At 43.6% G+C, this 23,337-nt stretch overlaps 1 protein-coding gene across 1 annotated transcript in view; it reads left to right on the forward strand.

Moving 5' to 3' along the window:
- Nucleotides 1-10,459: 10,459 nt before the first annotated feature.
- Nucleotides 10,460-23,337, forward strand: part of GRID2 (glutamate ionotropic receptor delta type subunit 2) — a 1,570,293-nt gene continuing 1,557,415 nt past the window's right edge. The window contains exon 1 of the mRNA XM_040418160.1: nucleotides 10,460-10,559. Coding sequence (XP_040274094.1) covers nucleotides 10,460-10,559 — 100 coding nt within the window. The remainder of the gene's footprint in view (nucleotides 10,560-23,337) is intronic.

Below are 23,337 nucleotides of genomic sequence, written 5' to 3' on the forward strand. Positions count from 1 at the left end.
ACACTTGTACAGAGCTAGCGGCAGCCAAGCTTGGCCTAGGTCTGGAATGTTTTGAGCCTGAGCCCACACTTTAAGCATAACTAGTTCTTGAGCCTGTCACAGTAGAAGCAGATTGGCCCTGCCAGTCCTTGTGGAGGTTTGGTCATACATTGCCTCCGTTCTTTATTGCCACCACTGCCACCACCCTTCTCATCTGGTATCTCCTCCTCCTCATCAATCTGATCTGACTCCTAGGTCCTGTCCAATAGAAAATTATATCATAGTCCTCACTCTCCTTGCCACTTTTACACTTATACTGTAATATCTTATTGTGGGCTCCTTGGCCCTCCACCCGGTTCCATGCCACCACCATTGCAACAACTGACCTCACCATTTCCAACAACACAGCTATGCATAAGGTACCCCACCTTGCTCGGAAAATCCTCCTCATGGCAATCCAAATGCTGACTGCTCCTACACAAAAAGACCTTTCTTTGCTGTAAAACACATTTTGTAAACTTGTAATGTGATTTTTTTTTTAACCCCTTCCCCCAAAACACCAATACAACGATGGAGGAAAGGTTGGTGAAATATTTGACTATTGCTTTAGTTGCATTTAAAACCGCAGTTTCAGAAAACCTTTGTCTACTATAAAAAATATGTTGCAAACTTGTAATGCTACTAGTTTACCCCCCTCCTTCACAACACCAATATAATGATGCAGGAAAAGCTGTTGTAAGATTTGATTACTGTGTTATTTCCTTTTAAAAGTGCAGTTTAAAAAATAAACTTTCTGTACTCTAAAACATATAATGCTAACTTGTCTCCCCCTTAACACCAATATAATGATGCAGGAAACGCCGGGGTATGATTTGACTATTGTGTTATTTGCGTTTAAAAACACAGTTTCAGAAAAGACCTTTCTTTACCGTAAAACACATGCTGCAAACTTGTAATGCAATTTCTTCTCCCCTCCCCAACACCAATATAACAATGCAGAAAAAGTTGCTGCAAGATTTGACAATTGTTTTAGGCCTCTTTCACACGACCGTTTTTTGGGTTCCATATACGGAACAACTCATTTTAATGGTTCCGCAAAAAAAATGGAATGTACTCCGCATGCATTCCATTTACGTATTTCCGTTTTTCCGTTCCACTGAAAAATGGAAAATGTCCTATTATTGCCCGCAAATCATGTTCCATGGCTCCATTCAAGTCAATGGGTCCGCGAAAAAAACGGAACACATACGGAATGTACTCCGTATGTCTTCTGTATCCGTTCCGTTTTTGCGGAACCATCCATTGAAAATTTTATGTGCAGCCCAATTTTTTCTATATAATTACTGTATACTGTATATGCCATGCGGAAAAATGGAACGGAAACACAACGGAAACAAAAAACCGGAACAACGGATCCGTGAAAAACAGACCGCAAAATACTGAAAAAGCCATACGGTCGTGTGAAAGAGACCTTAGGCTACGTTCACACTGCCGTTTCTAGGTCCGCTTGTAAGATCCTTTTCAGGGCTCTCACAAGCGGCCCAAAACGGATCAGTTTAGCCCCAATGCATTCTGAATGGATAAGGAACTGTTCAGAATGCATCAGTTTGGCTCCATTCCACCTCCATTCTGTCCTGGAGGCGGACACCAAAACGCAGATACAAGACGGATCCGCACCAAACGCACATGTGAAAGTAGCCTTATTTGTGTTTTTTTTTAAAGACCTTTCTGTACTGTAAAACACATGCTGCAAACTTGTAAGGCTGGGTTCACACATGCATTGCAAGAAAAGATGCGGATGTGTTGCGGGAACATACGCAATTTTTCCCTGCGAGTGCAAAGCGTTTTAATGCGTTTTGCACGCGCGTGAGAAAAATCGGCATGTTTGGTACCCAGACCCGAACCCAAACTTCTTTACAGAAGTTCAGGTTTGGGTTAGGTGTTCTGTAGATTTGATTATTTTCCCTTATAACATGGTTATAAGGGAAAATAATAGCATTCTTAATACAGAATGCTTAGTAAAATAGTGATGGAGGGGTTAAACAAAATGAAATAAAAATAAACTCACCTTAATCCACTTGTTTGAGCAGCCCGGCTTCTCTTCTTTCTTCTTCTTTGAGGAAAAGGACCTGTGGTGACATCACTGCGCTCATCACATGGTCCGTCACATGATCCATCACCATGGTGATGGATCATGTGACGGACCATGTGATGAGCGCAGTGACGTCACCACAGGTCATTTTCCTCATGGACAGCAAAGAAGAAGACAGAAGAGAAGCCGGGCTGCTCAAACAAGTGGATGAGTTGATTTTTTATTTAGATTTTTTAACCCCTCCAGCACTATTTTACTAAGCATTCTGTATTAAGAATGCTATTATTTTCCCTTATAACCATGTTATAAGGGAAAATAATTATGATCGGGTCTCCATCCCGATCGTCTCCTAGCAACCGTGTGTGAAAATCGCACCGCATCCGCACTTGCTTGCGGATGCTTGCGATTTTCACGCAGCCCCATTCACATCTATGGGGCCTGGGTTGCGTGAAAAACACACAATATAGAGCATGCTGTGATTTTCACACAACGCACAAGTGATGCGTGAAAATCACTGCTCATGTGCACAGCGCCATAGAAATGAATGGGTCCGGATTCAGTGTGGGTGCAATGCGTTCAACTCACGCATTGCACCCGCGCGGAAATCTCGCTCGTGTGAAAGAGGCCTAACACAATTATTTTTCTGCCCCCTCACAACACTAATATAATTAGGAAGAAAAAGCCAGTGTGTTATTTGCATTAAAAAATGCCATTTCAGAAAATACCTTTCTGTACAGTAAAACACATGTTGCAAACGTGTAAATAAAATTATTCTTCCCAACACAAATAATATAAAGATACACTAAAGGTGATAATATTTCTGTCTACAGTGTAATTTGTGTTTATTTTCACTGATATAAAATGGTGTTATTGTCTTAAAATGCTTTTGCATTAATACATGTTTAATAACATTAGACAGATAGAATGCACACAAAAATGTGCAATTCCCCGGCAACACTCTACTATTGGGGTACTGTACTGACTATCAGGGGCGGGCTGGGCCGGGGGGCAGGGAGGCAATTGCCCCCCAGGCCGCCCGAAAAAAACGGCCGCTGGGCCGTCTTTAACAAAAAAAAAATATATATTTTTTTTTATTCCTGCAGGGGCGGGCTGGGACGGCTGCCCTAAAGCACTTAAAACGGCCGCTGTGCTGTCTGAGCACAGAGCGACCGGTACGGGACCAGGAAGCCACGGTGAAGGCTTTGAAGTTTGTACTCACCGGCGCTTCCTGGTCCTCGGCTGTGTCTGTGCAGGGCTGCGCACAGGCGTAAGGCAGTTTGTGAGTGACGTCACACAGCTGTGCGCAGCCTTGAACAGCCGACAGCAGATCACTGGAGCCTGGAGGAGAGAGGAGCAGAGTGGAGGAGGCGGAGCCCGGCCAGCGTCCATTCCAGTTCCAGGAGCAGAAGGAAAAGTGTTTTTTTTTTTAGGCTGATGCAGGACAATCACTCAAAGGGGGGGGGCAGCAGGGGAGGGCTGGCAGCCTTAGTCCTGGGGGGCAAATCCAGTCAAGTGGCCCATTTTTAGCCCCGCCCATTATTAAAAGCCCCTCCTACATATAATAGGCCACTCCCAACACACACTGTACAGCTGACATTCTATAGTTGAGGCCTGTCTCTACATATCATACGGAGAGGGGAGGCCTGTCCTGGCTGCACTGCCTGCTTATACAACAAGCTACAGCCAGGAAGCTCCTCTGCTCTCCTCCCACCCCTGATCCTGCTCAGGGCTTGTGGTTCCCCCCACCATCTGCCACCCGCCCGTGGCCTGCTGCCCCCTTTCGTTGTTCTCACTCAGCTCTGAATCCTCCTTCTGCAAATGGCAGGAGGAGGAGCTGGAGCATCTCTTCTCCTACATAGCGCCACATACCTCTTACATCCTGTGATGTCACCTTTGATGTAGACGTTCTCTTTCCTCATCTTCTCCATTCAGACCGCCATGATGATTTTTCTGCCATCTCCCGTCTCTGCAGAGATTGAGAAACAGACATTAGTTTCCTGCCACCCCCAATACTATACTGCAGAAACAGTCCCCCTGGAAATACTACTACCACACAGATAGTGCCCCCAATACTGTACCCGCTATGCCCCCAATACTATACTGCAGAAACAGTACCCCTGGAAATACTACTACCACACAGATAGTGCCCCCTTCAACAATTATTGGCACACAGTGCTCTAAAAAATAACTGCGTCCAGACACTAATAGTATAAAGATAATGTCCCCCAAAAATAATTGTGCTAAGCTGATACTGTGCCAGGGTGCCCCCAAAGTAACAGTGCTCCCGAAAATCCCACCAATAGAAATAATTATCTGCCAGAGCACACTTAGTAGTAATAATGCCCCTATAGTGCCCTAGTAATCATGTTCCTCATAGCCCCCCAGTAGTAGTAAAGCTCCCCATAATACCCCCTAGTAGTACTAATTTTCCCTATAATATGACAGTACATGAAATACCCCCGCTTAGTGCCCGCAGTTAAGCTAATGTCCCCATAATGTATGCCAGTATAAAATACCCCTATATAGTGCCCCAGTAAATGCCCTCATACTGCTCCTCTCCCCCTCCCCATAGTGTCCCCCATAATATGCCAGTAAAAAAAATGCCACTTAGTGCCCCCAGCAGATGCCCCTATAGTGCTCCTCTCCCCCATAATGTGCCAATAAAAAAATGCCCCTTCTTAGTGCCACCATATGCCCCAATAGTGCTCCACTCCCCCATAGTGCCCCTAAATAATGCCCCATAGTGCCGCTCTCCCCTATAGTGCCTCCCATAATCTGCCAGTAAAAAATGCCCCCTTAGTGCCACCAAATGCCATAGTGCCCCCATAATGTTCCAATACAAAAGGCCCCTTTAGAGCCCCCACTTCCCCATAGTGCCCCCAAATAATGCCCCTATAGTAACACCAGATGCCCCATAGTGCTACTCTCCCCTATAGTGCCCCCCCAGAATGTGCCAATAATAAAAAAAAAGCCCCTTCAGATACCCCCATAGTGCTCCTCTCCCCCATGGTGCCCCCCCATAATGTGCCAGTAAGAAATGCCCCCATAGTGCCAGCTTCTCCAATAGTGCCAGCTCCCCTCATAGTGCCAGCTCCCCCCATAGTGCCAGCCCCCCCCATAGTGCCAGCTCCCCCCCATAGTGCCAGCCCCCCCATGGTGCCATCCTCCTTATAGTGCCAGCTCCCCCATTGTGCCAGCTCCCCCATAGTGCCAGCCCCCCATAGTGCCAGCCCCCTTATAGTGCCAGCTCCCCCATAGTGCTAGCTCCCCCATAGTGCCAGCCCCCCTATAGTGCCAGCCCCCCCATAGTGCTAGCTCCCCCCCATAGTGCCAGCTCCCCCATAGTGCAGCCCCCTTTTAGTGCCAGCCCCCCCATAGTGCAAGCCCCCCCATAGTGTCAGCCCCCCCATAGTGCCAGCCCCCCTATAGTGCCAGCTCCCCCTATAGTGCCAGTTCCCCCATAGTGCCAGCCCCCCTATAGTGCCAGCTCCCCCATAGTGCTAGGCCCCTCTATAGTGCCCCCCCCAAAAGCAACCTCTCCTCCTCTCCACATCAATTCATCAGCCCCGCCCCCCCCCCCTTTGAGTGATTGTCCTGCATCAGCCTAAAAAAAAACACTTTTCCTTCTGCTCCTGGAACTGGAATGGACGCTGGCCGGGCTCCGCCTCCTCCACTCTGCTCCTCTCTCCTCCAGGCTCCAGCGATCTGCTGTCGGCTGTTCAAGGCTGCGCACAGCTGTGTGACGTCACTCACAAACTGCCTTACGCCTGTGCGCAGCCCTGCACAGACACAGCCGAGGACCAGGAAGCGCCGGTGAGTACAAACTTCAAAGCCTTCACCGTGGCTTCCTGGTCCCGTACCGGTCGCTCTGTGCTCAGACAGCACAGCGGCCGTTTTAAGTGCTTTAGGGCAGCCGTCCCAGCCCGCCCCTGCAGGAATAAAAAAATAATAATAATTTTTTTTGTTAAAGACGGCCCAGCGGCCGTTTTTTTAGGGCGGCCTGGGGGGCAATTGCCTCCCTGCCCCCCCCGGCCCAGCCAGCCCCTGGGGGCCGGGGGCTGATGAATTGATGTGGAGAGGAGGAGAGGTTGCTTTGGGGGGGGCACTATAGGGGGGCCTAGCACTATGGGGGAGCTGGCACTATAGGGGGGCTGGCACTATGGGGGAGCTGGCACTATAGGGGGAGCTGGCACTATAGGGGGGCTGGCACTATGGGGGGGCTGACACTATGGGGGGGCTTGCACTATGGGGGGGCTGGCACTATAAGGGGGCTCGCACTATGGGGGAGCTGGCACTATGGGGGGGAGCTAGCACTATGGGGGGGCTGGCACTATAGGGGGGCTGGCACTATGGGGGAGCTAGCACTATGGGGGGGCTGGCACTATGGGGGAGCTGGCACTATAAGGGGGCTGGCACTATGGGGGGCTGGCACTATGGGGGAGCTGGCACTATGGGGGAGCTGGCACTATAAGGAGGATGGCACTATGGGGGGGCTGGCACTATGGGGGGGCTGGCACTATGGGGGGGAGCTGGCACTATGGGGGGGGCTGGCACTATGAGGGGAGCTGGCACTATGAGGGGAGCTGGCACTATTGGAGGAGCTGGCACTATGGGGGCATTTCTTACTGGCACATTATGGGGGGGCACCATGGGGGAGAGGAGCACTATGGGGGTATCTGAAGGGGCTTTTTTTTATTATTGGCACATTCTGGGGGGCACTATAGGGGAGAGCAGCACTATGGGGCATCTGGTGTTACTATAGGGGCATTATTTGGGGGCACTATGGGGAAGTGGGGGCTCTAAAGGGGCCTTTTGTATTGGAACATTATGGGGGCACTATGGCATTTGGTGGCACTAAGGGGGCATTTTTTACTGGCACATTATGGGAGGCACTATAGGGGAGAGCGGCACTATGGGGCATTATTTAGGGGCACTATGGGGGAGTGGAGCACTATTGGGGCATATGGTGGCACTAAGAAGGGGCATTTTTTTATTGGCACATTATGGGGGAGAGGAGCACTATAGGGGCATCTGCTGGGGGCACTAAGTGGCATTTTTTTTACTGGCATATTATGGGGGACACTATGGGGGAGGGGGAGAGGAGCAGTATGAGGGCATTTACTGGGGCACTATATAGGGGTATTTTATACTGGCATACATTATGGGGACATTAGCTTAACTGCGGGCACTAAGCGGGGGTATTTCATGTACTGTCATATTATAGGGAAAATTAGTACTACAAGGGGGTATTATGGGGAGCTTTACTACTACTGGGGGGCTATGAGGAACATGATTACTAGGGCACTATAGGGGCATTATTACTACTAAGTGTGCTCTGGCAGATAATTATTTCTATTGGTGGGATTTTCGGGAGCACTGTTACTTTGGGGGCACCCTGGCACAGTATCAGCTTAGCACAATTATTTTTGGGGGACATTATCTTTATACTATTAGTGTCTGGGCGCAGTTATTTTTTAGAGCACTGTGTGCCAATAATTGTTGAAGGGGGCACTCTGTGTGGTAGTAGTATTTCCAGTGGTACTGTTTCTGCAGTATAGTATTGGGGGCATAGCGGGTACAGTATTGGGGGCACTATCTGTGTGGTAGTAGTATTTCTAGGGGGACTGTTTCTGCAGTATAGTATTGGGGGTGGCAGGAAACTAATGTCAGTTTCTCAATCTCTGCAGAGACGGGAGATGGCAGAAAAATCATCATGGCGGTCTGAATGGAGAAGATGAGGAAAGAGAACGTCTACATCAAAGGTGACATCACAGGATGTAAGAGGTATGTGGCGCTATGTAGGAGAAGAGATGCTCCAGCTCCTCCTCCTGCCATTTGCAGAAGGAGGATTCAGAGCTGAGTGAGAACAACGAAAGGGGGCAGCAGGCCACGGGCGGGTGGCAGATGGTGGGGGGAACCACAAGCCCTGAGCAGGATCAGGGGAGGGAGGAGAGCAGAGGAGCTTCCTGGCTGTAGCTTGTTGTATAAGCAGGCAGTGCAGCCAGGACAGGCCTCCCCTCTCCGTATGATATGTAGAGACAGGCCTCAACTATAGAATGTCAGCTGTACAGTGTGTGTTGGGAGTGGCCTATTATATGTAGGAGGGGCTTTTAATAATGGGCGGGGCTAAAAATGGGCCACTTGACTGGATTTGCCCCCCAGGACTAAGGCTGCCAGCCCTCCCCTGCTGACTATAACATTATTTAGAAAGTTGAGGTTTTGGAAAATAAGAACAGCTATCTTTCTATTCAAATGAGAAACATTATTATATTTTTTTTTCTTTCAGCTTTCAGGTGGCTGGTTTTGTAGCACAGAACAAGAATTAAGTTCTGGAAAAGCTCTATTAATTAGCCCCAGCTCTTCAGCCCCTCACTCCTTAAAATGTTTTCCCTGATTGAAGTCTCTAGTATTTTTCACAATTATTTCTTTATATTATTTCTCCACAATGCCCCTGTTACACAAGAAGAGATGCTTGATTGTGACTCTGTATACTGTCTAAGATTGTTTTCTGTCAGACACTGCATCTACTCATCCACCCTCATCACCAGCTCAACACAAAATGACATTCTGCTCGTTCTGCACACACATCTCCCTGCCCGCTGCCCCGCTGATTTGCTGATCCTGGCGGTCTGTCACCCTATGAGCCAATCAGAGCAAAAGCCCCCGCCCCCTTCTTCCCATGGTCATGTTAGCATCCTTCTTCTTCCTCCCTTGTGGTTTTGCTTAATAACATGTGCAGTAAAATGATGCCATGCATCGTTTTACTGGTTTCATCCGAAGCAAACATTAAAAGTTTCGGTTTTGTTCAGACAAATGTTTGTAAAATCTGAAACAAATCCGATTCATTCCAAAATATTTGTTCATTCCTAAAACAATCCCATTGAGTGTATGGAAGTGATCTTTAGTTCCTTGAATTTCTACATCTAACCTGCCACATGTGAACACATCATATAAACTGCTGTATCAGGCTAATGCACATATTGCGTCCATATCGCAAAATATATGGACTTGTACATGTAAATAAACACTGCCCCCTACAGCCACGGTCGCCAAGATTGATATCCAGGTGTAGAGTTACTGTGTGTCCGAAAGTTAAATCATAACATGTGCGCTGTTATATGAGCTTTATTGATATGAACAAATTCAACTATTTTTTTTATGTTCCTGGATGAGCATTTCATCAAACATCTTTTTTTTTTTACTATTTCTATACATCTTCTATCATCTATATACTATTCCAAGGAATAAGTCAATTACATTTGCTATCTCGATAGGCTGCAGAGACATAATTTACATGTTCTATGCTGTGTGTAGCAGCATAATATTATTATTTTTTTGCAAGGAGCAATGTTGCATTGAGGAGCTTGCAGCTGTGGACAAGAATGTATTTTCATGAAAACATGAACATGTTTACACATTGTGGATCAGTTATGCTTGAAACCTAGCCTTTTCCCTCCTCTGTCTCCAAAGGCCAAGAGAGAACTTGGGAGCTGTGTCTTTTCTCCCCTTGTATTGCAGATAGGGACAGGAAGGAGGAGCTAGATGCCTCTCCAGCTCTCAGTTTCTGCCTCTCTCCCTGGCTTTGATGGTCCTCTTATCTCCTCTCTGTATTTCCCTGCTTCTCCTAGGTGATTCATTTCTAGGCAACGTGCTGGCTGCCTGTCTGCTGCTGGAGCTGGGAACAGGGAGCGTTCTGTTATCCAGCACTGCTTCCCACCAGACAGCTCTCTCTCTCTCATACCAAGGCATCTTAAACAGTATGCTCAACCTGTTTGAGGATAAAGCTCTGACTTCATTTGGATGCTAGCAGGATTCCCTCTACATCCTAGTGCATATCCGAAGGGAAGCTCCGAATTCACAGAGCGGCTCCTTACTTTTGCAGCTGGATGCTGATGTATTCCCATGCACATTTGTCACACATTGCTCAATAGAAGAGGATGCATGAAGAAAAGGCTGCATGCAGCCAGCAATCCTGTATGTTCTTCCTCCCTGATTATCTGAAAGGCTTTCTGTGAAGTAGAACTGCACTAGGATCCTGAAGGATTATTGTCATTTTCTGCAGTTCGTCTGCTGTAGTATATGCGGCTAGATGGAGGATTTTCACTGGTGCATGTGAGATCATTTTGATGCACAGCTCTGGATGCTTAATGGATATTTGTAGTCTGAGGATCAAATATATTGTTTGGATTTGCTTTAAGGAAATTATTCTTATTCAACTTGTCTCTAGACTTTTGCCTCTTTGATCTATCCTGGTTTCTAACCCTGATGACTCCATCTTTAACCCCATAGAAACACTGGAATTAAACTCTTGTGAGATCTATCTAACTATCCACGCTGTTCATAGGCTACCTATGAAGAACTGATTCGTGGTCAAGAGGCATTGAGAAGATGGACATTTTGCATACTATGATCTGTCTGTCCGTCTTCTGGGTTTTATCCTGGGACAGAACAAGAGCGGACTCCAGGTCAGATTCAATCATCCACATTGGTAAGATTTCCTCCATCATTTATATTCTTGAACTGTAATACCTTGGCAGTAATCAATATGCTCTGATAGAGGTTATACCTATATTTGTATATACTGTATGCACAATCATAATATGAGAAATTCTAGTCTTGCTTCTAGTTACTATATTACAAATGTTGCATCCTGCTATATCGACCATAGTTTATTCGCCTTAAATGTCTACGTGAGGTAAATACGTACATATGTGGCCAGTGAAGGACAACCTGCTGATCATACAGGTGTTTCTGCATTATGGTTATTAAGGAGTATACATTCCATGAAGCCTGTATTAAAATGTGGCCACATCAATATTCTGTGGCATGTTCTGTACTTCTCAACTGAATGTCAGCCTGTGTTTGAAGAGTTGTCCTTGTGACAGGTGTGATTGAGTGAGATGGGATGTGTACTGTGGGATTTAGTGCTGCTCAAACCATCCCATGCTGCCTGGAGACCCACAGTTCTAAGCAACAGCGAGCCTGAGGGATGCTTACAAAAGGCTGCATTCATGTGCTTGGGCTGCAGTGATCAGCCTTTGTGGGACACAAACCCTTGCAGACAGAAAGAGAGAGGAAAAAAATGTGAAGCAGGAGATGTGTGTGGATTTCCTTTTAGAGGAATCGGTGAGTGGCCAAAAGCTTGAGGGCCCCACCTATTGGTAGCAAGGATGCAATGAAGGAAACCTTTCTGGGAACAAAATATGTGTAATTGAAGATATTAGCAATTTTGTTTCATCTAGCCCTAATGTTTCACATTCACATATTTCCATTTCTGTCCTGAGTACAATAGTCTACATTATGTGCCTATAATTTATCACATAAATAGGACGATGCATTCTGGGGCTGGAATTAGGAGGCTCTTATGTAAGTGGCATGTGTGCTAGAAGAGGAGGATATACTACAGCAGTATTGGAGATAAACTGCACTGATTTCTTTACACCACCAGCAGAGGCTGGCAATCTATAATCTGAACACGCAGGGCCCCTTAGAAAGGGAGTGGGCAGGAGGAGATCACTACAGCAAGAACATAAGCATTAGTCTCCTCCACCCTGCATTCAGCTCCAAATCAAATCTTGTAACTCCTTTTTAAGAAAACTTAGTGGAGGAAAATCAGGCTTTAGCCCTAACAGGAATGTAATCCCGGACACATAGTTCAATGAAAGGCATGCAGATTTTAGGTCAGGGTGGCTGGCAAATACCTATTATGAAAGCCAGTGGATACATTAGTTATATAACCTTCATTAATAAAAAGTCTCTGATGTATTGAGAGGGAATGAAAGACCGAGATTAATCTTCATGAGAGGAATGTAGCACTTAACATTGTCTTGTGCTTTCCCTATTGATGCCAGATGTTTGGGCTTATATTGGTTGTTTTATAGCCTCCACAAATTCACCTATGGGTCAGCACCGGCAATGCATTACCTAGAGTAGGTTGTGAAAAACGTCACTGACCATGGCTCAGGGTCAAATATATCCTGCTGAAAAAGTGCCAAGGGATATATTAATCTGCCTTGTGTATTATATTGAATTGTAATGGTGTGAAATAGAATCAAGCAGTAGGAAATCAGAACAAAGTCAGAATGAGGTCATCCTAGCCAATCAATAACTTGTAATATGTTCAGTAAGACAATATTCTAGACGAATTTAGAGTCCATGAATGTGAGACGTTGCTATATTGTCTACTTTGCGCATGCTTCCGTCTTTTCCCATTTTGTAACATAAAATAGATGAGCAATTATCAGGTTATTGTTTCTAGTATCTGCATCTTTACAACATGTGACCACAGATGGATCCTTCCATGGTGAAACAATGAAGCTACTTCCCAGACAATTAATGTAACCTGAATCACAATTAGTGTATTTGACAAGGGGATTAGCTCTTTTTTTATGGAGAACTTTATGTTGCCATGAAACTGGTGAATTGATAATTGTTGCACGTAGCGTATAATCATTTATAATTAGAATGCTGTCAATGTATCATTAGAAAAGTAGGCAAAAAAATCTAATTTGCCTAGAGTTTGAAATCCTGCATTTTGAAAGTAATAAAAATATGCTAAGAGATTATCAAAGATTTTTAATCAAAACCATAATAGGATTAACTGATGTGTAATTAAACCAAGGACAGGGTATACCGCAGATATATAGATTAGAGATATGTATTGCAATGGTGTACAGAAAAAGAGGACATGTGGCTTCGAAAAACTGGTTGAAAGACATTCCACTAAGGTGCAGTTTTTCCCATGTGGAAGTAGATGTTATTAACCGGTACCTTTGTACTAAGAACTTGCATCAATAGAGGATGCATTTTTCAAAGGTGTTCAATAGATCACTACTAGAAAACTGACATGGTTATATCAATGGTACATCAATAATAGAACATCAAAGATGTCTCATATACTTCAGTGGTCTTCAACCTCTAGACTTCGCAAGATGGGGAACACAAATATCAATCATACATGACGGCTTAATACAATATCAGCTTTTGAGCATTCCTCACATCCAGAGTCTAAAATATGTAGAAGTATTTGCCATGAAGACCTATATCTTTACTAAATTCCCATTTGTCAAAAGAAAGGTTCTTATGATGTTAGACCTTTTCCTTACTGTTATGAATGTGAGGAGGGGGTGTATGGGGGTGGGGAGGAACCCAATACATGGCTAGAGTAATTTCATCAGACTCACATTACTTGATTGCTTCATAGTTTCCTAATGATCTGCATGCTGTAAGAAGAGCACAGAAGCCGTGAGTAGAATGGAAATGGTTTGGTGCTTTATGAAGCCATTAAAAATGTTCTGATTTATAAAGCACATATGCAGCAAAGACTAAAAATAAATCATCTTACCTCAATTTTTTTCTCAAATATCACACCTCCTCCATCATCTGTTCATATGCAACTGGTGATTGCCCAAAGATTTAATTAAACTGGGATTTAGTGGCATTTGAAGTCCTCTCCATTTGCAGCGTTTACTTATGCAATACATATAGCACTCATCTCGGAACTCTGAAATGTCCCATTGGAGAGAGAAGCAATTAGTGATTTCAGTTAGGCTTTGCCATTTACATACTTTCCCAGGTGTATTAATGGAACTAGGATATGACTTCATAGGTTATATGTATAAACCTTCACTGCCGTAGCCTGGTCACGATGAACCAGAATCAAGCTGGCTCTAATAACAATTATACGCTATGTGAATAGGTATATAGTTTGGCAGGGACTACTCAGAGTTGTGCAGCTATGTTAGCAACTGTTGTGATGGTAATAGTCATCCATAGACCCTCAATCGGTAACTCCAGGGTCCCATCATTTTAAATAGCTATAGGCTTCAACCCATTATCACTTTTTCTATAGGTCTGATAACCAGAGCTTAGAACAACTCTAAGGATCTGAAATTCTTTCAAGTTCTGTATTGTCTGTGCTTTCTTGGAACTATTAATACTGATTTATTAGGGAATTCCTACGTATGCATTTCCCTAATATTTAACTGAGTTTTCTCATTAAAGACTACATCTTCTAAAATGCTGCACTCCGAGCAAACAGCTGATTTACCGTGTGGAATGGAATCCAGTGCCAGCCAGACATTACCCCTTTAGCAGGGGAAATGTATTATAGATGACTGGTCATCCATGTAATACAAAGTCTACTGCAGGCCACTAGAAGTCCAACAGGACAGGAAGAGCACATGTCTGTTCTGGCTCATAAATGGGTGGTCCAGAGAAGGAGTTCCCCTCTATGATATCCATATGCTCTAATAGGACATATTAGCAGTTTCTAGGGGAAAATAATGTATAGAAATATACTACAGTGGTGGTCAGAAAAAAATCTATGTGATGTTAAATGTTTTGTTTGTTTTTTTTTTGTTAAAAAGGACAAAAGTAATATAATAATGTCATTTTCAGCACTTAACCTCTCATGGTGAGAACAATGAAGGCACCATGTGATGACACATAGGGGGAGATTTATAAAAACTGGCCTAAAGAAAACAACCAATCAGATTTCACCTTTCATTTTTACATTGTAAAGTGTAATCTGATTGGCTATGGTCAACTAAGCCAGTTTTCCGTTGCAACAGTTTTGATTAATCTTCCCCATAGAGTGTCTATGGCTCTGTAGTATGAAACAACAAGTTCTCCTTTTGCCTCCATTCATACACATGGAATTGCCTATAGAAAGGATTATTTTGTTGCTCTAAATTCACTTGCATTGACATGTGACTGTTGTGCAGCTTTTCAGGAAGGAAAAAGGAGTCACTTAAATCCCTAAGCTCTTAATACCTTAATTTCTACATTCAAATTCTATGTATTTCTGAAAATATATCCTGTTTAATCTATTACACTAAACTAGATGTGGGTGGATAGACAGATAGATATAGATGGATGGATAGATGGACTAGCAGATTCTGTAGGTAGACAGATACTGCAGATCGACAGATACATGCAATAGATAGATAGATATGAGATAGATAGATGGACACACAGATACTGTAGGCAGATGCATACGATAGATAGATGAATGGATAGATGGACTAACAGATACTGTAGGTACACAGATACTGTAGATTGACAGATGCATACGATAGATAGATATGAGATGGATGAATGGATGGACACACAGACAGATACTGTAGGTAGACAGATAGATACTGTAGATCAACAGATGCATACGATAGATAGACGGACAGATACTGTAGATAGACAGATACATTAGATAGATAGATAGATAGAATAAAACAATGGCTAGACTATGAGAGGCGGATGACACATAGTAAATAGATATATGGTAGACAGAGATAATAGGCAGATAGATAGATAGATAGATAGATAGATAGATAGATAGATAGATAGATAGATAGATAGAAGTGATAGGAAGCAGCACTGTTACACAACAAGGATGCTTATTTACCATTAAAACGGTCCACCAACAATCTGTTTTGAATCTCATCTCCCTGGAGGCTTGCACCCATCACCTGCCTTGACCACAGTGCTGCTTCATCTTTTCAGTTTATTTCACTATGATACATAGACAGACGGACGGGCGGGCGGATGGACACACGACAGACAGATAGAAAACTGGGAAACCAATGCAACTAATTCCATTATGCGACTGCATTGGAACTTATAACTTCATTCTAAAATTATACACTGTTGAATGCAATATTTCCTTTATAAATAACATATTACTAAATATATCATATTTCACAACCAATTACCATTTAATGGATCTGGTGAGAATAATTTTAGGTGAAAATCTGTGATGTGTAAATAATTGATTCACATGTGTGTTCACACTGAATGCAATGTTAAGAGAAGATCACATCCACTCTCCAGGCCAGAGAACGGAGGGCACTATGCCAGCCATTCCTACACTCAGAACATGGCCCCATTCAATGCTATATAATTTTTCATTTTTAATTGACAATACAAAAGGGAAAGAAAAGGCTGCGGTGCGGTGTTCTATGACCCTCCAGCTCTGCTTGATGGAGCTGATGCTGAAATGTATTTTAGGATGGACTCTGTTTGAAAGGTTTGAATATAAAAGACATTTATTAATAGTTAGGAAAAGTCTTCACCACAGCCCCTATCGAAATCCGCATAGCACCCGCTGGTGTTGATTAATCAGAGCCATAGTTTATACTATCTTCTACATATCGATGCCTTGCACCACAATTACATCTGTGTGTGTCTCATCAGATCCTCTGAGATTCCCATTTAATGGTGCCTGAGAGAGCACATGCAAATGATTCTGTTTCTTTTGTATATAGAACATTCATAATACAGAATATTAATCTATGGTAATAAATATTTATGTATGCAAAAATAAAAGGTTTGGTGGGTTTATATGCAGACAATGAGATACAAGCTCTTTGTGGTGTTGTCTGTGCAGTCTGCTCATGTTTATGGGACCAGAGTGGACCATTGAACGTTCTAGCTATAGAACCATGAGCAAAACAACAGGTTAAGACTGGAATTTACTTGTTCTCCTTTTTTTCCTAAAACCACAATTTCATAATAAGCAGGAAATATTAACATATGCATACTGTGTGCGGTGCTACAGCTATGACTAATCCCTATTGTGGGATCTAGCAAAAGGAAATGATTTATGATTTTCCAATCTGATTTTTATGAGTCTACAATAACAATTAGTGATGAGCAAAGTTTTCAAATATTCGATTTGGCTGCTTTACCGAACTTAGACAAGCAATTTGTATTTGTTACGAAGTACTTCTTTACAGATCACATTCCATTGCATGTAGCGGATGCAAGGATGGCGAGAGACTATCGTGCCATCGCCTCTCATTGAACCCCTCAGATGCTGTGTTCATCGCTGATTGAGACATTTGAGAGTCTTAAAGAGGTTAATCAGGGGTAAAAAAAAAAAATAATACATATTTACCTTATCCATTTGATCGCGGAGAGGCCGTCTCACGCACTGTGATGTGATGACGTCACCACATAATCACGCTGGCCGGGCGTAGTGGCGTGATTGCATGTGAGATTTGGCGAGTTTTCTTCACTCAAGATAGCTGCAATGGTCTCTCCGTGTTCAAATGGATGGGGTATGTATTTTTATTTTTACAGCCATTTCAGAGAAAATTGATTTATCAGCCCCAAGAAATTCAAGTTCATGGCAAATCTAAATTTTCCTGAAATTCAGATTGAATTCTACTTTGTTAACTTCGATTCGATCAACACTAATAACAATATTAAAATAAATTAAATGTACAAACTGGTCTGCTAAATCTCCAAACTCTGCCCATAGAGATGGACACAATTTAACTCTACAGCCCCTTTGAGAGAGAGTCACAATGTTTTTTTTATTGGCATAGCATAAAACATTATGGCACAGGTACTGCTTAAATAATAGTTTATACTCACCTTACTGATCCACTACCTCTCCTGCTCGGACTCTTGACACACTGTAAATGAACACTCAAGCAATCAACGGTGTTTTGAGGCGGACAAGGAATTAAAGACGCCCGGGAGACCTGAAAAATTCATAACGGAAGTGGCTTTGGTTCCTTAGGGCGAGTATGAGTCATTTTATTATTTTACACCATTTTAAGCCTGCCTTCTTCCTGGTATAACTGCTATGTAACAATGTATAAAACAGTCATTACTCTTCCAATGGTGTGATACATACCAAGATTTTTACTGGAGGACGGATGGAGATTTGTTCTTTTCTAGAGCCCCGGTGATCATATAACATCACACGAAATACCAGCAAGACTTGGGACAAAATGGCTAAGACTATCTGTGAAACCACAAAATATTTAGAGAGCATTATGATGTGTGTATATACTTTGAAAAAGCTGAAGGCAGGTGTGGTAAAAATGCTGCAAAGTATGAATGGTTTCATAATTGCTGAGAAATACAAAGCCACAGTCATAACACATTACCTAGGTGTTTATAAGTCACCAAGTATGTGTGTTAACTCTTATGCATTTGCATTTGCATAGACTTACATAAGAAGAACTATATATCATCCAATAACATCAGGGAGGGATCTGTCTCCTAATTAATTCTGCAGCATGACAATAACCCCAGACATACAGCTAATGCCATTAAGAACTGTCTTCAGTGTAAAGAAGAACAAGTAGTTCTGGAAGTGACCCTCACAATAAAGGGTCATACTCACCATTCATACTCACGAAGCCCCAATATCAACATAATCAAGTTTATCTGGGATTTCATGAAGAGACAGAAGGATTTGAGCAAACCCATGTCCACAGAAGATCTGTGGTTAGTTCTCCAAGATGTTGTTTGTCTCCACTTCAAAAATCTTCCTCTGAGCGGAAACCCAACGGATCCCATTATAGTCTATGGGGTCCGTAGGCTCCGTTCGGCTCAGTTATGTGCCAAATCCGCCCTTTCTGTTTTTCTGCTCCTATAACAGAGCAGAAGAACAGAAAGGCTAAATTCTGATGTCAACTAAACCTTAGGTCCAGGAGAGGCGGTCCTATTAGTGTTAGGTATCCATCTGCAAAAGCCACCTTGACGTTGGTAGATGGGCCCAACACACGTTTGATCAAAAATGTGAGTGAAGAGCTTCCATTTTTCAAGTATAGAAGGTATAGTACCACTGCAATGCAGACAAGTACTATAGTTGGCTATATTTAGAATTTTCGTTTCATAGTTGTTAGTTCATGAATGATTTTTCCATAAAGACCATTCCCAGAACATTACTAGAATGATTACTCATCCTTTGCCTGGTGCTATTTAACATAAATGGTCAATTTGAAAGACTGTAGTGGCCAATATGGGTTAACATATGTATGGCTATATTGGCGTAATGATAATTCAGTTAACAATTGTTCACCAATAATTGTTTAACCATCAATCTACTTCTGTCTAAAGCGGCCTCACACTTTAGACATCCGTCAGCCAACAACTATTCCTCTCAACCCCCTCATACATGCTGGGTTAGGACACTGCTAACATGTCTGCACTATATTCTGTCAGTGCAGATTCAGGAAACAAATATAAGCATTAGATGGTTGGCCAATTAAGCTCAAATTGGCGGGTTTGTAATATATATATTTATAAAATGTATGGCTATCTTAAGGACAAGCTTATGAGCAAGCTAAAGTCACACACTTTAGACCAAATATTTTTATAAATAAATTCTTGAGCTATAATGTTGCTTTTATGTAATTAAAATCTAATGCTGTCACTAGATCCCTCAATGCAATGTTGGCTTACCAATGAAATGGTTTTAGAAATTAATACTTGTAGAGCAACATTGCTTATAGTACTGCAAAGGTCTGTAAGATGCTGTGCTCCTCATCTTTATTTCTTACTTCATTATGCAAATATGATTCTATTTGGTAAACTATCTATTTTATAATGAAATGATCATTTGGAAATATGGGGAGATTTATTAAAACTGTTGTAAAGGAAAACTTAGTTGCCTAAAGCAACCAATCAGTTTAAAGCTTTCATTTTTCAAAGGAACTCTGAAAAATGACAGGTGGAATCTCATTGGTTGTCCTAGGCAACTAAGCCGGTTTTCCTTTACACCAGTTTCGATAAATCTCCCCATATGTCTTCTCATCTTTTGTTAGGAGAAAGTGATGACATCTTAAACAATATGTTTCTATAGAATGAATTACATTATTTTATTATGATAAATCCCTTGATATTTCATTCAATAGTGTCTTAGATGTAAATCATTACAAAGGTTCTATGAGCTATTTGTATTTTTCTTTTACACAAAGTCTTCAGAGAAGCTAGATTCTCTAGAGAGGTTTTCAGCAATATGGTTGTCATCATTACTCTAAAAGTTATCATTTCCATAATTTTGCTGCCTTAACAAGGCCAATTTACATTATAGAAACATGTACAATCTAAGCTATTTACCATCTGATTTTTTAACATTTGTAATTTTCCAAACAGTACAGTGTTATACAGTGAAAAAGTTATTTCCATATTTTATTTGGTACTTATATCACCTATACATGCCATAGACATACAGTACTAATTAAAGGTTTTAGGCAGATGTGGGAAAATGCTGCATTGTAAGTATGCACATATAGCTTGTATTTCTATGTTCTCAACTTCAATGATCCAGACCACCAATAAAAAATTAAGGGGTGTAGGGATTCGCTCTGGTCGGCAGGGTAAGCAGACGCAATACAGAGGCAAGACCACGGTTGAAAAAACAAAAGTCCATTGTTTATTCAAAAGGCAGAAAAGAAAAACAATGCTTTACAGGGTCCTGGTGTTAGTTCGCACAGCAAGAGTTCCCAACATAACATAAATCACCTGGCAGACCATAGCAGGCTTTAGGGCACCTCATAGGGTTCTCATGCAGCTCTCAGCCTTGCAGTATGGCGGATCTCCTCAGCTCCCAAAAACACAGAGCTCCCACATCACATCTCCACTATCACTTGGAGGATCATGCCACACCCAGCTGAGCTGCTGGCTGGGTTTTTAAACCCAGCCCAAAACCTGGCCTGGATGTGGGGAACAGCCACCCACCCTGCTTTTTGGCTGCTCCCAATAAGAATCGGCCCGGATTGGCTTTACAGCCACACTAAGTAAAACAGTGTCAGCAAGCACTAACTGCCGCTGACACACAAAATTATCGGTTCCTATCTCACCGAGGCCAGGAACCTCGGTGACACGTACCTTCGGTCAATGACGGACCGTTGCGCCTTCCTACATACCTCCCCCCTTTGTTCAACCCTGGGGGGGTGAACACATGCCAGACAGTGTACTCAGGACAGGGCATCCACGTTTCCCTGTAACCGGCCTGCCCTGTGTTCTACTGTGAACTTAAAGTTTTGCAGAGACAAGAACCACCTGGCGACCCGAGCATTTCTCTCTTTGGCCTTTCTCATCCACTTGAGAGGGGAGTGATCGGTCACCAGACGGAACTTCCTCCCCAACAGATAATAGCGGAGAGACTCGAGTGCCCACTTCATGGCCAGGCACTCTCTCTCCACTATACTGTACCGGGTCTCAGCTAGAGTGAGCTTACGGCTGAGGAAGACAACGGGATGCTCCTCCCTGTTGACTTCCTGAGACAGTACCGCACCGAGGCCTACTTCGGAGGCATCAGTCTTTACCACAAATTCCCTCTTGAAGTCACCAAAACTGGGGACCCACACAGGGCCGACTTCAAAGCGGAGAAAGCCTCTTCCGCCTGGTCATTCCAGCGGACCATCACGGACCTTTGTCCCTTTAAAAGCCCTGTCAATAGAGCCGCTAAAGTGGCAAAATGGGGGACAAACCTCATTTAATAGCCCACCATTCCCAGAAACGACTTTACTTGTCTAGATGTGGCAGGTCGGGGCCAATTCTGTATCACCTCTATTTTGCTTACTTGGGGTTTGACTCCGCTCCCAATGAAATACCCAAGGAATTAAGTCTCCTCTAACCTATCGTACATTTTTTTGGGTTAGCTGTTAGTCCCGCCTTTCGAAGGGAGTCCACTACGGCATGTACTTTGGGCAGGTGACTTTCCCAATCAGTACTGTGAATGAAAATATTGTCCAGGTAAGCCAAAGCGTACCACCGATGTGGACGAAGTACAATATCCATTAGACATTGGAAAGTGGCGGGGGTGCCATGCAGGCCAAAGGGTAAAACCTTATATTGCTACAGTCCCTCTGGTGTAATAAAGGGAGTTTTCTCCTTGGCAGCCTCCGTCAAGGGTACCTGCCAGTACCCTTTGGTGAAGTCCAAAACAGAAAAATACCTGGCTTGGCCTAACCACTCAATAAGTTCATCTACCCAAAGCATGGGATATGCATCGAACGTAGATATTTTGTTTAATTTCCGAAAATCGTTACAAAATCGTAACGTCCCATCTGGCTTCGGAATTAAGACTATAGGACTGGCCCACTCACTTTTAGACTCCTCAATGACGTCAAGCCGCAACATGAGCTGCACTTCCTCCGAGATGGCTTTTCGCCGAGCCTCGGGTACCCAGTATGGCTTTAACCGGACTTTGGCCTGAGGCTCAGTGACAATGTCATGTTGGATTACGGAAGTGTGTCCAGGGAGGTCTGAGAACACATCGCTGTTCCGACTAACAAACTCCCTGGCCTCCTGAGCCTGTTTAGAGGAGAAGCTGTCAGCAATTTTTATTGTGGCAACCGCTTCCTTTGCATCAGACAGAGGAGCCGTAACCTCTTGCCCTAGAAAGACCGGCCGTGGGCTGTCTTCCATACAGATTTCCCTATTCTTCCAAGGTTTTAGTAAATTAACATGGCAAACCTGCTCCGGTTTTTGCTTTCCCGGCTGGTGTACTTTGTAATGTACCTCTCCAACGTACCTCGTAGGGCACCTGCTATCTGGCTAGGAACTTACTGTCCACGGTCGGCACCAGAACCCGGGCCTGCCGATTATAGATCCGACTCTGGGCTCGCTGAGCGGCCTCCATATGCTCCCTGACAAGAGGCAAAATGGTCTCTATCCGCTGTTGCATCTTGGTAACATATTCAAGGATGCTATTATGCGGAGTGGGTTGTTGTTCCCATGCCTCTTTGGCTACTTCCAACAAACCACGAGGATGTCTGCCATATAGCAATTCGAAGGGCGAGAAGCCATTAGAGGCCTGGGAATAGGGCAGAAGAAGGTCTCAATCCTTTCCATCTTTGGACACCACCCTTTTTTAAATGGTTTTTAGAGATTTTTTTTAAACCTTTCAACCAGTCCGTCCATTTGTGGATGGTACACGGACGTCCGTAACTGTTTAATACGCAGTAACTTACAGAGTTCCCTCATGACCTTGGACATAAAAGGGGTCCCCTGGTCAGTCAGGACCTCTTTAGGTAACCCCACTCAGGAGAACATTTCCATTAGCTCTCTAGCTATAAGTCTCGCCAATGTATGTCGCAGTGGCACTGTCTCCAGGTACCAAGTGGCGTAATCAAGGACAACAAAGATGTGTTGATGTCCCCTAGCGGACTTCGGTACTGGGCCTACTAGGTCCATAGCGATTCACTCAAACGGTACCTCGATGATCGGGAGAGGCACCAAGGGACTGTGAAAAAGGTGCTGGGGGCTAGTTGCCTGGCAGGTCGGGCAAGACTTACAGAACTCGTCCACCTCTTTAAACACACTGGGCCAGTAAAACCATTGTAGTATCCGGTCCTGTGTTTTCTGCATTCCCAGATGACCCCCAAGAACATGCTGGTGGGCTAACTCTAACACGAGTTTGCGATAAGCCTGGGGCACCACCAACTGTTCGATGGATTCACCTCGCAGCTGATTTACCTGATACAACATATCCTGATGAACCACAAAACGGGGAACACCAA

This window comes from Bufo bufo, chromosome 2 (assembly GCF_905171765.1).
Source record: "Bufo bufo chromosome 2, aBufBuf1.1, whole genome shotgun sequence".
In the NCBI taxonomy this organism is placed as follows: Eukaryota; Metazoa; Chordata; class Amphibia; order Anura; family Bufonidae; genus Bufo; species Bufo bufo.